Source organism: Saccoglossus kowalevskii, chromosome 10 (assembly GCF_978046115.1).
Source record: "Saccoglossus kowalevskii chromosome 10, keSacKowa6.1, whole genome shotgun sequence".
Lineage (NCBI taxonomy): Eukaryota > Metazoa > Hemichordata > Enteropneusta > Harrimaniidae > Saccoglossus > Saccoglossus kowalevskii.
Genome location: NC_140650.1, coordinates 11,769,231 through 11,787,632, shown reverse-complemented (window position 1 = coordinate 11,787,632; position 18,402 = coordinate 11,769,231). Strand labels below are relative to the sequence as shown.

At 38.4% G+C, this 18,402-nt stretch overlaps 3 protein-coding genes across 3 annotated transcripts; all 3 read left to right on the top strand.

Moving 5' to 3' along the window:
* Nucleotides 1-3,336: 3,336 nt before the first annotated feature.
* Nucleotides 3,337-5,360, top strand: LOC146737865 (uncharacterized; the record flags this gene model as incomplete). The annotated part of the gene is made up of 6 exons (XM_085504712.1): nt 3,337-3,392; nt 3,565-3,627; nt 3,727-3,771; nt 3,948-4,037; nt 4,144-4,305; nt 4,438-5,360. Coding segments are annotated over 6 exons (1,263 nt in total), but the record flags the coding sequence as incomplete, so codon positions are not given.
* A 313-nt stretch (nt 5,361-5,673) lies between these two features.
* On the top strand, nt 5,674-8,217 carry LOC146737864 (uncharacterized). The gene has a single exon (XM_085504845.1). The coding sequence runs from the start codon at nt 5,674-5,676 to the stop codon at nt 8,215-8,217; it is 2,544 nt and encodes an 847-aa protein (XP_085360971.1).
* A 4,405-nt stretch (nt 8,218-12,622) lies between these two features.
* On the top strand, nt 12,623-13,951 carry LOC146737863 (uncharacterized protein F54H12.2-like). Its single transcript, XM_085504844.1, has one exon. It carries the CDS (start codon nt 12,623-12,625, stop codon nt 13,949-13,951), a length of 1,329 nt encoding a protein of 442 aa, XP_085360970.1.
* Nucleotides 13,952-18,402: the final 4,451 nt, after the last annotated feature.

The window sequence follows — 18,402 nt, the reverse complement described above, 5'->3', positions numbered from 1 at the left end:
TTCGTAGAGGGCGCTCACACACACGCACACACACACACACACACTAATAAATACACATCATTTTGAAAACTAACAGAGTTTATTACACAAAGAAGGGAAATCTACTAATGAGTAAATAATCAAAAAGAATGGATTAAAAACTGAGTAATTGAAATTGAGTATATAGAAAGTATACATTTTGTTTTTGTTTTGTTTTTGTTTTTTGTTTTTTTTTGTTTAAGTAAATAATCAAAAAGAATGGATTAAAAACTGAGTAATTGAAATTGAGTATATAGAAAGTATACATTTTGTTTTTGTTTTGTTTTTGTTTTTTGTTTTTTTTGTTTAAGTAAATAATCAAAAAGAATGGATTAAAAACTGAGTAATTGAAATTGAGTATATAGAAAGTATACAATTTGTTTTTGTTTTGTTTTGTTTCTTGTTTGAGTAAATAAACAAAAAGAATGGATTAAAAACAGTAATATAAGAAATATTCGATTATAATAAAAACAAGAGAAAAACGAAAAACATCGAAAAGTCAATACACACTTTTTTCTAATCAGAATCGCTCATCTGTGATAAAAAGAAAAAAAATAATATGAAATCGATTTTTGTTTTGTTTTGTTTCTTGTTTGAGTAAATAAACAAAAAGAATGGATTAAAAACAGTAATATAAGAAATATTCGATTATAATAAAAACAAGAGAAAAACGAAAAACATCGAAAAGTCAATACACACTTTTTTCTAATCAGAATCGCTCATCTGTGATAAAAAGAAAAAAATAATATGAAATCGATATATATATATATACATGTGAAATTTCAAAAGCATAAGTCATCTAGTAAAACTGCGTGGGAAAAAATATTTGTCATAAATAGGGAGGTTGAGTCCGGTCACGTTTTTGATATATCTGTTCACATAAAGGTCATTCAAATGTCTATCACGCGTAAAAGAGTCGACTACGGAGTTCACAGGTTTCCCCTCGTCATCTGCGCAACAAATAGGGTTAGGGATCAGTAGAAAACTCACCGAGTGTCTTTCACTGTACTACTGAGAATGATTGACATTCTTATTATTCTATATATGTTGTTGTATAATGTCAAGGAGTTGGGAATCCATTTCACGAGTTGATAGCGTAATTTCACAGGAATCTAAACACAGTTCAGGGTTAGATTTATACCTTTGAAACAGAATACGTGTATAACGCTTGGAAAATTTTCCAACCAAATCTGGGTAAATGCGTTGAAATGCGTCATAACACATGGAAATTTTACCAATATCAATCTCAGATAAAGCTTGGTCAATAAAAAACCGGATTTCATCGATCCGGCTATTTTTATCGACGAATCCATAGGATAGACACCAATGTTGACGTTGTGACGGGTGGTCTATTTCACATCCGAGACAATTAGTTTGGATGATGCTACGTACGTGTCTACAAATGAATTCAGCGATGAGTTTTTTGGAAACAAGTTTATCCAGTGGTTTCCTCAGACTGCTGGCTGTGAAAAAAACAAAACAAAAAACAAACTGTAAATGACTATTTCTCTGATTTACCATTTCAGGCATATTCAGTGGGTTTTAAATTCACGGTTTTATCGTTTTAATACATAAAATGTTCTATGCATTAGAAGTTGGGAAATGAGCAACGAATATTTGGATTTTTAAATGAAAACTAACATACCTGACAGCCCGGTTGATTTGCGGGATAATATCATTCAATATTCTGAACTGGTTAGCCCGTAAGGATACACCATGTTTTGTTGGGTGACCATTATAGTGCTCGCGAATGTGAACATAAGTTTGTCCGCGAAAAGTATTCACTGTGACAAACAATTGCTTGACTGGGCAAAGCAAATATGTAAAAATGTCTGTCTCACCTCTCGGTGGAGCTGGTGACGGACGCATTGTGCCACTTATAGCTAGTGCATTCGTGACTTTGCGTCGTTTAATACGGCGAGTTGAATTTTCAGAAACATCGGGCTGTTCTGTAACCGGAGTGGACATTCCAGGAGTGGACATTCCTGCATTCGTGACTTTGCGTCGATTAATACGGCGAGTTGAATTTTCAGAAACATCGGGCTGTGCTGTAACTGGAGTGGACATTCCAGGAGTGGACATTCCAGCACTCGCGTCCTGTAGGAGACTGCCTGAGAATTCATTGAGGTAGGTGCTGAGCTGGTTCGAAGCCATGTTGCGAGTACGCTCGTCAGTGATAAAATGATTCGCAATACTATCGTCGCGTGTTAAAAAAATTCCCTTTCTGTTACCCCGGATGTTTACATCATGTCAGCATTTTTCCCAACCAAGTCAAATATATTTATAGATTCATCACACACTCACACACATGTTTATGGTAAAATAAACAGGTTTCTTCCGTTCAAAACAATTCATGAATCCAGGGGGAAATCAAAGTCGAGTTCGCTATAGTGTTGAGCGATGAATGTCAGACCTATGTCGTCATAATCCATTTTTATCACACAAACCACGGTTACTAGTTTGTAACTGTGCACAAACGGGCCACACAGACACAAAGATGTTTATAGTAAAATAAACAAATTCACATCTGTTCCTGAATCCAGGGGGTGGGGGTTTATGAATGTCTGTTATCTAGGGCATTTCAGGGTGTCAGATCTGATATCAAAACACAAATCGTTGGAGTGTATTATCCCAGTGACTTCATAGCTTAGCCAGTATTTTTAATCGAGCCACACTCGTTACACGGAATGAAATGGCGTCCACAGATAATATAAGGTAGGGAATTCATTGTTTACTTTTTGTTTTCATGTTGTAAACACTACCTAATAATTCGGGATATGTGAAAAACTGTCAGTTGAAACCAGGGGAAAGCTTCTACCATGAGTCTTTACGTCTTTAAAGAATACTTATCTTTTTATGCTATGAGAGACATTGTTATAAATTGGCACAGAAAATAGAAAGTCTGAGTAGGTAGAAAATGTATAATTAATGAAGACTTGTTTACTAAAAACGAAAACTACAATATTTTCAAATGATGTCATACCGCGGTCATTCGCAAAGAATGCCTTGACACAGCGAATCAAGACTTGCTTGGACTCATTCATCGAGCATACCCCTCAGCTTTAAAACAATGATTATGTGCGGTATTTTCCCAATTAGTTAGGGTGTCTTTTCACTAGACTTGACCTTTTTATTTTGTCATGAAGGTCAACATAATGTATAGCGTTACCCGCCAACATGTTTGAACATACCGGTAGCAACGTTATTTTCCAACCTTAGCTCGTTCAAAATCTTTTGTTTTTAATCGGAGCATGAATGCACGCTCTCTATATCTGAGTAAGTTTTTTTTTTTTGAACTGACCACAAAGTTGTAGCTGATTCAAAACTCTTGTCATTTTCAGACAAACAGAAGAAAGCGACAATTCAGATGAAGGGTGATTTATTTATTTATTTATTTATTTATTTATTTATTTATTTATTTATTTATTTATTTATTTATTTATTTATTTATTTATTTATTTATTTATTTATTTATTTATTTCAAATTTTACCTGAGGAAAAAATAAAACAGGATAAAACATGTTTTTTAACTTTTTGAATTTACAGGGAAAGCAATTCACAGCTTAAAACTTTGTCAGACCTAGAACATGAATATGGTTTTATAAGCAGGTGTGTATTCGATATTATATAAATAACTCGTTCGATATGCGTATGAAGATTTAGTAAACAATATGAATAATAACAATAATATAACTCTTATTTTTTCAGTGAAGACGACGCATCTGAGAAATCACCTACGAAAGATAGTGTTTCGTAAGTTGTTTGTTTGTTTGTTTGTTTGTTTGTTTGTTTGTTTGTTTGTTTGTTTGTTTGTTTGTTTGTTTGTTTTGTTTGTTTGTTTGTTTGTTTGTTTGTTTATTTATTTATTTATTTATTTATTTATTTATTTATTTATTTATTTATTTATTTATTTATTTATTTATACATAGTTCATGGTCTCCAGTCAGCAGTATAGATACTCCAGATTTCAATCAGAAGTTGAAATGTCTTATTAAATCTGGTTCCTGCTCACATGTAACGTAAGTATACAAAAAACAAAAACAAAAAAAACAAAAAACATGTGAGGTAAGTTGAAATTTGTTTTTTCGTCTTTAATCTTTGTTGTTGTTGTTGTTGTTTTTATAGTTCTACAAGTACTGGATTTGCAACACCCAAGTCCGCTAAGAAAAATTTGTACTCTATATATGGAGAAACGAACACGCCTTCCCACCCTCCGAGTCCAATAGGGCCTGTTAACCATCCATCTACCTCGGGATATCAACGTGGGGGTCGTAAAGACTATGTAAGGTATGTTTATTTATTTATTTATTTGTTTATTTATTTATTTGTTTATTTATATATTTGTTTGTTTGTTTGTTTATTTGATTATTTATTCATATATTTGTGTATTTATTTATTTAATTTGAAATTTTATTACAGTGATACTGACACAGATGATAGTGACGAGAATATCACCGACAAGATTAATTTCAATCTTGTCAGTAAGAGAAAACGTTTTGTCAAAAAATTTAAGGTGAGTGGAACGGACTGGGTTGTAAAAGTTTCGCATCCAAATGCCAATACGTTTGATGAAGTGCATAGCGTATTACACGCTACTTTTCATCAACTGCTCGAGCTGGTCACCTCTGACCTTGACGGACGTGACCAAATTCGCATTTCCATAAACGTACCCAACTTGAACAACGAAATTTGGTTACCATTTATACCGGTTGAGGACATGAATGTTGACAAGGTGATGTCAAAAGTGGAGAGGATTCTACAATCTTACCAAGATATATCCCTTGAGGAAAACATCACCATCAGGACAGTATCTGTTGAAATGCCTCTTGGTGCCGGCAAAACACGTGGGAGGAAGCGACAGTTTGATACAAAGATCGCAGACAGGTTGAGAAATTCCAAATCTGTCATTGAAATCGTTTCCGATGACCAGATGTGTTGCGCCAGAGCGATCGTGGTCGCCATGGCACACGCCACAAAAGAGGAAAATCCACCATCGGTGTGGAATTCTATAAAGAGGAAAAAAACGGCAAACTACTCTATGCAAACCGTCCGAGCTAGAGAACTTTTACGGAAGGCCAGAGTCGAACAGGGACCATGTGGCATCGAGGAGATTAAAAAATTCCAGAGCGTGTTACCCGATTTCAGAATACACGTATTGTCGCACGATCATTTTGACTCCATCATCTTTGTGGGCGATACCGCAGAAGATTCCAAAGACATATATCTGTTTCTGAAAGATAAACACTCAACGTCATCACAAAAATGACTGGTTTTCTGGGAAAGGACTACTATTGCACTAGGTGTGACAAGTCTTATTCCAACCGTTACGATCAGGTGTGTCCGACGGGATGTTTGAGTTGTGGAAATCAACTGGACTGCGTGATTACACGATGGCAAAAATGCGGAAATTGTCACAGATTTTTCAAGAACGAAGAATGTTTCGAAAGGCATCAAAAGTCAGTTAATGGGAAAAAAACTCTTTGCCAGTCAGTTCAACGTTGCGAAAAATGTCACAAACTCCTCAAATATCGTGAAGGGTCTCACAAATGTAACGAAGTTTACTGCAAAACCTGCAAGTCTTTTCAGACATACGACCACCTGTGTTACATTCAACCACTCACCGATAGAAAAAAGAACCAAGAATCTGACGATTCGATGGAAGAATTTGAGGAGGATAACTCTGACAGCCATGGTAACTACGTCTTTTACGATTTTGAATGCACGACCGACGAACATTGCACTCATATTCCAGATCTGTGCGTAGCGCGAATTCCACCGAATACGGAGAAAGTGTTCAATGGTTCACGTACCTTGGAAGATTTCTGCGAGTGGGCATTAGAAAAAGAGCATAATGGGATGATTTTCATCGCGCATAATTCAAAGGGGTATGATGGAATTATGATTCTGAAATACTGTCACGATCACAAGATACTACCCGAAGTCATCATGAATGGTTCGAAAGTCATGCAACTATACATCCGTCGTGCAGATATCAAATTCATTGATAGCTTGAATTTCCTGCCCATGGCTCTATCTAAACTTCCTAAGACCTTCGGCATAGACGAGTTACACAAGGGTTTTTTTCCTCACTTGTTTCCGAGATCCACTGGAGACAATTACAGAGGACCGATACCCGGGGCTCGTTATTTTGACCCAGATGGTATGAAGGAGGTGGCTAGAAAGACATTCTACACATGGTACAATGGAGAAGTAGAAAAGAATTCCGTTTATGATTTACGTAAAGAACTGCTCAAGTACTGTCGGAGCGACGTGCGCATACTCGAGGAGTGTTGTTTGGCATTTAGATCGATGATGATGGATCTCACCAAAGTTGACCCCTTCAGCCGTTGCATCACGATCGCTTCCGTGTGCAACGTCATATTTCGAAAGCATTTCCTGACTCCTGACACAATCGGGGTTGTGCCTGAGAAAGGGTACCTCAGCGCCCAGAATCAATCTGCAGATGCTATAAGATGGATGGAATACGAGGCACACGTCAATAACACGCATATTCAACATGTTCGTAATTCCAGAAGGGAGATGAAAATTGGACCTTATTACGTAGACGGATATGATGCTTCTACCGAAACCTTGTATGAGTACTACGGTTGTTACTTCCACGGTTGTCCAAAGTGTTTTCCCAGAAGGAATGAGACGAATCGCAAGAATGAACTCAGTATGACATCCCTCTACGAAAGACTACTGGCGAGGGAAGAGTGGTTGAAATCGAAAGGATACTCGCTAGTCACCATGTGGGAATGCGATTTCAAAAACCTGATGAAGAACAATCACAAAGTCGAGAGGTTTGTCGGAAGCTTAGATATCTCAAATCCTATCAGAGGTAGGGAGGCTTTTCTCGGGGGTCGTACCAACGCCCTAAGTCTGTATTACGAGGTCAAGGAAGGCGAAAAGATAGAATATGTTGATTTTTGCAGCCTCTACCCGTACATCAATAAGACCTCGCGATATCCAGTTGGCCACCCGACAGTCGTAACTAAAGACTTTATCGCCAAACCCACAGACTATTTCGGTATTATCAAGTGCGACGTTTTACCTCCGAGGAGATTGTATATACCAGTTCTACCTTTCAGGGTGAACAACAAACTGATGTTCCCACTCTGTTCCAAATGCGCGGAAACCATGAATCAAGACGAATGTCACCATGGTGTCAATGAACGTCAGCTGACGGGTGTTTGGTGCACTCCAGAATTGGAAAAGGCTGAAGAAGTAGGGTATCGCATCACCAAGGTATACGAAGTTTGGCATTATGATGAGTCGGCAACATACAACCCTGAAACTGGAGAAGGAGGGCTGTTCACCGATTACATCAACATGTTTCTGAAAATTAAACAAGAGTCTTCCGGTTTTCCAGAGTGGTGTCGCACCGAGGAAGACCGAACCATGTACATCCAAAGGTACCGCGAAAGAGAAGGTATCGTCTTGAACAGAAGCAAGATAACCACCAATCCAGGTCTCAGAGCTCTCGCCAAGCTAAATCTCAACTCGTTCTGGGGAAAGCTGGGACAGAGATCAAACTTTGGACAGAGCACGTATGTTGAAACGCCCGCCAAACTGTTGGAAATGTTGATGGATAATACAAAGGACGTCACAGATCTTTCTTTTGTCTCTGACGAAATGGTTCTTGTCCAGCACTGCGATAAAGAAGACAACATTACCGAAGCACCCAATACGAACGTTGTACTGGCTGCCATGACGACAAGCTATGCCCGACTTAAACTCTACAGTGTTCTGGAGAAATTAGGTAGTAGAGTCTTGTACTTTGACACAGATTCCATCATTTACATCCAACGAGCTGGAGAATGGGATCCACCGACAGGTGATTATCTCGGAGATTTGACGAGAGAAATAACTCCGATGGATAATTACATCACACATTTCGTATCGGGAGGACCGAAGAATTACGCGTACCGACTACACAAACCGGACAAAAGTGGGAACCAAACGGTGTGTAAAGTGAGAGGGTTCACCCTCAATTACAGAAATCAACTGGAAATTAATTTTGACTCCATGAATCGACTTGTTCGGAGAACAAGCGGTCCTCTACACGTCAAAGACCCTCGAAAAATAACACGCAAGGGAGATAGAATATTCAATAGAGAAGAAGTTAAAACGTACAGTTTAGTGTATGACAAACGGGTGATACAAGATGATTACTGTACCCTCCCATACGGCTTCTAAAAACAAAAAATATATAAATAGAAGCTAGATCGTCGGTTACCCATCATTCATCCATTTGAACCTTGAACAATCACATTGGCATGGGCTCTACCAAATCGGACTTGGTTCTATCACTCGTCTATTCTGGCTTATGTACACTACCTTATTTTGTTTTAAACTGGATGTTGAAAAAGTACATTGAAGAACGTAAAAGGAGACGCAATAACCAGCGAGGTCCTATGATATCGTCATGGATGCAAGATTGAAACACCCATTTACCTCTCTCGTGTGCGGTCCCACGCAGTCTGGGAAGACGTTTTTAGTCAAACTGATATTAGAACAATGTGACAGCGTCATATCTCCACCACCAGATGTTATCTATTGGTGCTACGGCGAGTTTCAGCCAGCCTACTTGGAAATGATGAAGACAGTGCCTCAAATTCGCTTTATCGAAGGGATACCTCCAGATATTGGTAGAATAATCGACCCGGCTAAAAGAAACTTGTTGGTGATAGATGATCTGATGACAGAATCGGGTAACGATAAACAAATCGCCCAGTTCTTCACGAAGGGATCTCACCATCGAAATTTATCCGTGATACTGATTTTGCAAAATCTCTTTCATCAGGGCAGACAATCGAGAACCATCAGTCTCAACACGCACTACATTTTCCTGTTTAAAAATCCAAGGGACGCATCACAAGTCAACGTTCTGGCAAAGCAAATGTACCCCGGAAACATTAAGTTTCTTCAGGAGGCATTCACCGATGCCACCCAAGAACCTCACGGTTACCTCCTCGTGGATCTGATGCCAGACACCCCTGAGGAAATACGCATTCGAACGAACATACTTTCATCTCAAGTACCGATAGTGTATGTGAGAAAGGTATAAAAAAAAGACAGTCTTTCATCGTCAGTCATTTCACCATGTCATCCCGCATGCGAAAGAACGCTGATTTTCTCTCTGTATTGCACAAGGCCAACTCGAAACAACAAAAGGGGATAATTGATGGAGCCTCTAGTGACTTGATACAGTGTCTGTGTGAATGCTCGCTCAATGTGTTGAAAGGGAACGTCCAGCTATCACCTAGTCAGAAAAGAAAATTGGCGTTGTACGTGAAACATCTCCGAGCACTGTCCAATAAGAAAACTCCAGTCAAGAAAAAGAAAAAAATTCTGGTTCAGAAAGGAGGTTTCCTGGCCGCCTTGATTGCTCCCTTAATTTCGAGCATACTCCCTCCCCTACTAGGTCTTAAATAGATGGAATCCGTGAAGAAGATGGCTTTAGTCCCTGCTGAGCTATTATCTACCATCCAAAGCCAGAATGCTCAAATGACGAGACCTGTGGTGAAATCATTGACTTCGCTGGATAGAGACATGAACGACATAACGCAAATGGAAGAGTTGCCTGAAGATGAAAAAGTCAAACTGTACCAACAGGTTCTACGCAAGTACTTGTTGTTGCGGGAGAAGAAAAACGAACCGATTCCAATCTCCGTTACGCAGCAATTACCCAACACTGATGCTGTAGCCGATCAGGAATCTCAACCCAACAAAGATGGTGTGCCAGATCAAATTACATCCGAAGTCTTACAAAGTGTTCCCAAGAGCATGCAGAGAAAAGCGAAGCTTCTACTACAGAAGGTTAAACAGAACCAACGGGTCGACTGGGGTAAAAATGGTGAATTAATCATTGATGGACAATCCGTACCAGGCACGCACATCATCGATTTAGTCAATGATTTCTTGCGTAAAAGGAAGAATTTCACCCCCACAGGTTGGAGAGAATTTGCCGAAGTTATGAAAATGTCAAATGTACCTCAAGACCTAGTTGGCAATACAGATCGGTGGTCTTACATGCATACCAACACACTCAAGGGGAGAGTTTCGAAGAGACGTGGACCCCATGTGGTTTCCACTCCCATTCATCCTCGACACACGTGGGTGACGTATTAAATAGAACCTCGTCGCAACCGCTAGATCTCACTTTGGTTCAGTCGGTCGTGATGGATCCACGCTGTCCTGCTTTGCTTTCGTTTATCGAACGTATCCACTGCCTCTGCGCGTGTGAAATAACCACACCCGTAAACAATGACGAAGAAGATGGACACCGTCCTAGACGAACTGTTTTACGATGTCCAAAGTCCTGGAAGTTACGGGGGTTTGAATTCCCTTTATGCTGCCGTAAAAAAAACAAAGAGAGGAAAAAAGATAACCAAGTCGGACGTGAAGAAGTGGTTGAGTAAACAGGATACATATACTCTGCACAAACCTTCTAGACGGTCCTTTAAAAGAAGGAGGGTGGTGGTTTTCCAAGTGGACGAGCAGTGGGAGGCTGATCTATGCGATCTCTCCTCGATATCCAGATACAACAGTGGATACAAGTTCTTATTGACGTGTATCGATGTTTTTTCAAAATATGCTTTCGTCGTACCTCTGAAAGACAAGAGAGGGGCGAGTTTGGTCGAGGCATTTCGGAAAATACTCGGGAAGGGGCGTCGCCCTGACGTTTTGCACACGGACAGAGGAACTGAATTCACCAACAGACTTTTTCAGAACTACCTCAAGAGCGAAGACATTAAGTTCTTTACTACAGGCAATGAGACTAAAGCCAGCATTGTGGAGAGATACAACAGAACCATCAAGGGAAAAATGTTCAGATATTTCACGAAGAACAACACGTTGACTTATCTACCTGTATTAGACGACATGGTACGTTCTTACAACAATACCCATCACAGAAGTATAAATACCAAACCCTCACTCGTTACCTACGCGAACCAGAAAAAGGTCAGAGACATATTGTACGGTGATCTAAACACAGAGAAAAATGGGATGAAGAAGAGGAAGATTTATAAACTCGGTGACAGAGTCAGAATCAGTAAAACCAAACACGTTTTCAAAAAAGGTTACTTACCCAATTGGACCGAAGAGGTATTCACGATTGTTGAACGTCTCAACACACAACCACCTGTTTACAAAATTTCAGATTACAACGGCGAAATGTTGGAAGGTACTTTCTACGAAGAAGAACTTCAGAAAATAGTAAAAGACGACGATGCATTGTACATTGTGGAGAATGTGCTGCGCAAGAGAAAACGTAAAGGTCACGTGGAATATTTCGTTAAGTGGCGTGGGTATGATGATTCGTTTAATTCTTGGATCAGGGACTTGCAACGTTTATAAATACCATTCACACACACGATGACCCGATTCATTTCAAAAGATCATCATGTCTGGAAAGGATTTCTTTTTGACGCTCCCTAGTAATGCCTCGCTCGATGTGTTCCCGAACAACACATTGACAAAATACACTGTCAAACTACCGAGAACGCTTTCGCTAGATGGCGAATGGGAAGTAGCATTGGCCGACATCCACTACCCAAATTCGTGGTACAACGTCGTACATGACGAAAATAGGATCTTTTACGATGCCTCACCCAATATGAGAGATCACGGAGAACTGAAATTGAATCCGGGCTACTACAACTCGATCGAAATGATTTTAGATGCGATTCGAGAAAAAGGTCTACCAGATGAAATACTGATGACATATAATTCGAGGTCAAGGAGAGTGACCGTGGCGGTTGAAGAAGGAGCTCGTGTAATCTTGATGGGTGGATTGGCTGAACTGTTAGGATTTCCCTCAAATACAACAATTACAAACGAAAGACGCACTAGTCCCTACCTTGCCGACATTAGAAGTTTGTATTCCCTCTACGTGTATTGCAATATAGTCGAACACCAAATGGTCGGTGATGTTTCCGTACCTCTCTTGAGAATAGTCAATGTTGAAGGAACCCATGGAGATAGCGTCAATCACACTTACAACAAACCCTACTTCCTGCCGATTCGAACGTCAACATTTGAGACTGTGGAGATTGATATAAGGTCTGATACAGGGGAGAACGTGCCATTTCAACGCGGACGAGTGATCGTGACGCTGAGTTTTCGCAAAGCTCGTCCTTCGCTAGTGTGAAGAAAAAATGAACAGACATCGACCTTACACTCCTCACGTGGGGGTTTATAGAAATTACTACATGAATCAGATTGGACGAGGATCTGTATTTTCTGGCACGAGACTGCAACGCGGATATGGAATCGGAAGTATGTTTTCTGGATTGGCGAGATCGGCCGCACCTCTGTTAACACAAGGTCTGAAAGCAGTGGCAAAACCAGCGCTCGATGCCGGTTTGGGTATTCTAGGTGATGTTGTACAAGGGAAAAACTTTAAAAAAGCGGCTTCGAGTAGAGCAAAGACTGCGGGTCGTCAAATTACTTCTTCGGTATTGAGCAATTTATTTGGAAGACCCTCTCAAACGGGGCGAGGACGCACCATCAAAAGAAAGAAGACAACAACGAGACGTGTCATTTCTTCCAAGGCTAAGAAGAGGAGAAGATCTCCGGATATATTCGACTGAACATCATGGCTTTTGTACACGAACACTCCTGTGAATGCGCAAAGACGGAACTCGATCTCTTTACTATTCCTCCGACACAGACAAGTATCGAAAAAGGAAGTTACGAAGAGGTAAACCCACTCACGAATATAGCCGATGGTCCGATCGAATTTGTAATACCTTCGGCCGGAAGTGACTACATCGATATTGGTTCTACGCTTTTGCACATCAAGGCTAAAATCACGAATGCAAATGGAAGTAATTTGGCTGCGGACGCCACTGTAGGGCCTGCAAACTTGTGGTTGCATTCCCTCTTCAATCAAATCGACGTGTACCTAAATGGAAAGCAGATTTCGGATGCATCTCCCACCTATTCTTACAGAGCCATGATCGAAACGCTATTGAATTATGGAGGCGATGCCAAATCAACGCAGATTGGTGCTGCGATATTTGAGAAGGACACCGCTGGAAAAATGAATGTTGCAAACCCAAGGGCTGATGATGGTGACGCTAACATGGGACTCAAACGTCGATACGCATATACATCACTCAGTAAGACGGTCGACATGATCGGACGAATACACGGGGACATATTTTTTCAACCAAAGTATTTACTCAATGGGGTGGAAGTTAGACTGAAATTACATCGAAGTAAAAATCAGTTCTGCTTGATCAGTTCAACCGAAAATCCAGCATTCAAAGTAGTCATCACCGATGCTACCCTCCTAGTGAGAAAAGTCAAGTTGAGCCCCAGCGTACAACTGGGACACGTTGAAGCGTTGAAACAGGGTACTGCAAAATACCCCATCGATCGATGCGTTATGAAAATCGCTTCCATCCCCGCTGGTACAATGTCATTAAACAAAGATTTGATCTTCCTCGGTCAGCTGCCCAAAAGGATCATCCTGTGTCTGGTTTCTAATACGTCTTTCAACGGATCCTACGAAACAAATCCATTCAACTTCCAGAATTACGGTATCACATCACTGGTTCTCAATGTTAGAGGCGAGCAAGTTCCCGCAAAGCCATTGAAGACAGACTTCACGGCAGCTGGTGGCAGAAGTTGCATCATGGCTTATTACACTCTATTTACCGGTACAAATAAAATGGGTCAAGACCAAGGCAACGGCATCACTCGAGACGAATATCCCGAAGGGTACACAATCTTCGCATTTGACCTCACTCCCGACGAATCGGCCAGCGATTATCACCTCAATTTGATACAAGAAGGAAAGATTGGTCTTGAGATTCAGTTCAGACAAGCATTGACTGAGACTGTGTCCGTTTTGATTTATGCTGAATACGATAACGTTATCGAGATTGACAGAGACAGAAACGTATTGACTGATTTCTAGCTGCGATGGACACGAATCAACTGAATCGTATTCTGTCGACTAATCCGTACACTAGAAACGTGTTCTTTGGCGTTTATGCTAGAGATCAACTGCCTAAGGCTAAAGTGTTGGAGTATCCCGCAGCGTTCGTATCAAACACCGATGATAGTAGCGGAGGTGGGACACATTGGGTGGCTTTTTATCTGAAGGATCCCTACCGTGGAGAATATTTTGACTCGTATGGTAGTCAACCCTACTACGTGGAATTTAAGAGATTTCTCGATAAAAACGTTTGTACATGGGTCTACAATCATCAAATACTACAAGCTCCGTTCTCTACAGTGTGTGGTCAATACGTCCTGTATTACTTGCTGCGCAGATGTCGAGGGGAACCTATGAAGTCCGTAGCCGACTCTTTTACGCGTGATAGACATTTGAATGACCTTTATGTGAACAGATATATCGAAAACGTGACCGGACTCAACCTCCCTATTTATGACAAATATTTTTTCCCACGCAGTTTTACTAGATGACTTATGCTTTTGAAATTTCACATGTATATATATATATATATATATATATATATATATATCGATTTCATATTATTTCTCTTTTTTCTTTTTATCACAGATGAGCGATTCTGATTAGAAAAAAGTGTGTATTGACTTTTCGGTGTTACTCGTGTTTTCTTGTTTTTATCATAATCGAATACTTATCCGCGTTTGAAAATGTATACTTTCTATATACTCAAAATGTCATTTTTATTCGTATATTACTCAGTTTTTTAATCCATTCTTTTTGTTTATTTACTCAAACAAGAAACAAAACAAAACAAAAACAAATTGTATACTTTCTATATACTCAATGTCATTTTTTGTTCTTATATTACTCAGTTTTTAATCCATTCTTTTTGATTATTTACTTAAACAAAAAAACAAAAAACAAAAACAAAACAAAAACAAAATGTATACTTTCTATATACTCAATTTCAATTACTCAGTTTTTAATCCATTCTTTTTGATTATTTACTTAAACAAAAAAAAACAAAAAACAAAAACAAAACAAAAACAAAATGTATACTTTCTATATACTCAATTTCAATTACTCAGTTTTTAATCCATTCTTTTTGATTATTTACTCATTAGTAGATTTCCCTTCTTTGTGTAATAAACTCTGTTAGTTTTCAAAATGATGTGTATTTATTAGTGTGTGTGTGTGTGTGTGTGTGTGTGAGCGCCCTCTACGAAACATTCTGAAAAATCTTTCGTCCACGCCTGTCCAATTAAAAAATAATTAAAAATAATTAAAAATAATTAAAAAATAATTAAAAAAATTATGGTAATTTATGCAAATGTATTCACGATGACCTCGACACGACCTCGTATTCACATCAATTTTATGTATGCAAATGTATTCACAATATCCCATTGTGACGCCATCCTCATTCAAATGAACCCCTTTACGGCCATATCCTCATTTATGCTAATTTATGCACGAATTCCCATTGTGACGTCATTATTTATGCTCATCTATGCATATTCACAATATCCCATTGTGACGTCATCCTCATTCAAATTATCCCCTTTACGGCCATGGACGCTCATTTATGCTAATTTATGCACGAATTCCCATTGTGACGTCATTATTTATGCTAAGCTATGCACGGCCTCCCATTGTGACGTCATCCCTCCCCGTATGACGTCATCGCATCCGAGTATGAACAGCGCCCTCATGGTCGTACCTATAATACGACCTTAACTACTTTTATCGTCATTGTAAGGTCTGTTTTACAATATACACCATAATACAGCATTTCTTTTTGCATTGACCAGTGATAGAAAACAAGATTTAATGCAATGTAATGACACAATTAATATGACATCATACTATGTCAGAGTGTAATAAAAGTATTCCCAGTCAAAATATCTATTGAAATTTTGTGCATGATTTTAGCGTTCTGGCTGCTTTGAAAACCTGACATTCATTGCTAGTTTGAAAGACAACGTACACATGTTCAAATTGATTTGATATATGTGACGCCAGAGCCCATTAAAATGTGTTTGTTTAAAGACAGAATGAGTGAAAGGTTACAGAGTAAAAATGAAAGGTGGGCTGCACTGTGCAACATCCAATATTTAAATCACTGCCCTGGTTTTAATAAAGAAACTGGCTACCATAATCCAGTGTAAAAATTGTACTCCATGGTGTATCTGGGGTGCTCCCCAAAAGGTCACTTATTTGTATTAGTGCATGGAATGCTTTATTTTTCTGTTGTGTACAATAATGAACAGTTTGTATGTATTTGATACTAGTTTAGCACGATTTACGGTAAAAGCCTACTCATAAATTAAAAAACCTAGAATTTATTCATTTCAGGATATTGACCTAAAAAAGGTTGTGGGTCACCAGCATGTTTTTAGAGAAATTGCTGGTTGTATTTTAGTGTAAAGTAGCCATTTTGACACTAATATAACACTTTTACCACAGGCTCCTATGGCAGAGATATTATGCAATATATCTCAAAATCTAACCTGGTGACATAGGTTGAAAAAATCGTATATTGTTAATGATGGAGTACTTTTTATTATGAATTATTTAAAAAATCTGGGTTTTAAAAAGTGTCAAGAAATGCAATTTTTCTTTAACTTTGTATTCTATGGAATTGTTCTGAAAATAGCAATTTTCAAGAAATATTAGGACAAGTTTCTCAAAAAGCGTAACTGTGACACACAAAATAATGCAGTTTCATTGTACCATGAGACAATGGCTTCATGATTGTATATAATAAACTAATGAGCATTGTCATCAGATTTATGACAATTTGTTTCAAAAATTATGACTAGGCTTCTACCTTAAGCACAATTATCACCTAAAAAAACATTTTTAACAGCCATATTATTCTCAAAATGACCACCACTGGTATATTGAAATAAAAAAAAATGACCAAATATTGTACCATCTTTGGTCATGTGACAAATGTCTTATTTCTCAAGACAAAAGTATAAAAACGAATTCGCGTTCTCGAAACCCATGAACCATACCCAGATAGCTGCGTGTTAGTGACATTTAGTGAAATTTTTCAAACTAATTGGATTGTGGGTAATCACAGCCACTGTGAGCGTGTGATATGAGGTTGAATACAACATGTAGTTCACTATGATGCATACATGAATTGGGTGTGATTTCTATGGATCGTTTGCCCTTTATCCTGTACAGCAATAGTATTTGGTCAACGTGCAGCAGCTTGGACGCTAAATGTAGTTAATGGCCTATCTGGGGTCTTGGTTTCTGTAAACGTTTGTGAGATGTGATCCCCAGTAGGCTATAATACTAGCAGTCTTTCGCACACATGTACGAACTTTCATTATAATGTGATGTTAAGATAAGTATTCTCACAGACCATCTATGTACAAAGTTTCATTGAATTTTGATTAGACACAATAAATTAAGAATTGTTATGCAAATTAGGTAATTAGTATGATCTGATTTTACCCCAAACTGAGCAGCTCTTTGCATTGTTCTAGAGCATCAATGTACCAAGTTTCATTGAAATGGAATAGTCTGTGTAAAAGCTGAAAATTTGCTAATTATGCAAATTAGGTAATTTATATGCACTGACTTTAACCCAAAAACTAATCAGGTCTGTGCATTGTCCTAGAACATCTGTGTACCAGGATTCATTGAAATGGATAATTAGTACTTTCGATATCAGTGTAAAAGCCGAAAATGAACTAATTATGCAAATTAGTTGATTAATATTCATTTTCACCCAGAACTAATCAGGTCTCTGCCTTGTTCTAGAGCATCTATTTACCAAGTTTCATTGAAAAGTAATAAAGTAATAGTAGTATAGGTACTTGAAATGTCAAAAGCTGAAAATTGATTAATTATGCAAGTTAGGTAATTAATATTTCACATATCTGTCTGTTCATTGTCCTAAGTATCTATGTAAATTTCATTGAAATGTGATAATTTGTATGAGATATCAGTGGAAAAGCCGAAAATTGACTAATCACTATGTAAATTTGGTTAATTAAATGCATGGATTTTTATCCAAAACTAATCAAATCATCTATTTAAAATGCATCAATATCTAATGAATGGCTCTTTAGATGTCAGTGGGACAGTCATGGGTTAACAGCTAAAAATTGGCTAATTATCGTGCAAATTAAGTAATTAATATGCATGGATTTCAACCACAAACTTATCAAAATTGCGCATTAGCTCTATTAGATTAATATTCATTTTCACCCAGAACTAATCAGGTCTCTGTCTTGTTCTAGAGCATCTATGCACCAAGTTTCATTGAAAACCAACATGCTGTTCTTGAGATATCAGTGGAACAGACGGACACATACACATATACAGGCTAACTGCAAAGACTTCCATTGTGTGTTTCGCACACGGGAGTCAACAATGAAAACTAACAACAAATAATAAGTAAAGTCATTAAGAAAATGCTGGGAAAACTC

Excerpts from the sequence above, each read along its gene's own strand:
- LOC146737863 (XM_085504844.1), top strand. The coding sequence starts at position 12,623 with ATGGCTTTTGTACACGAACACTCCTGTGAATGCGCAAAGACGGAACTC.
- LOC146737864 (XM_085504845.1), top strand. The coding sequence starts at position 5,674 with ATGGAAGAATTTGAGGAGGATAACTCTGACAGCCATGGTAACTACGTC.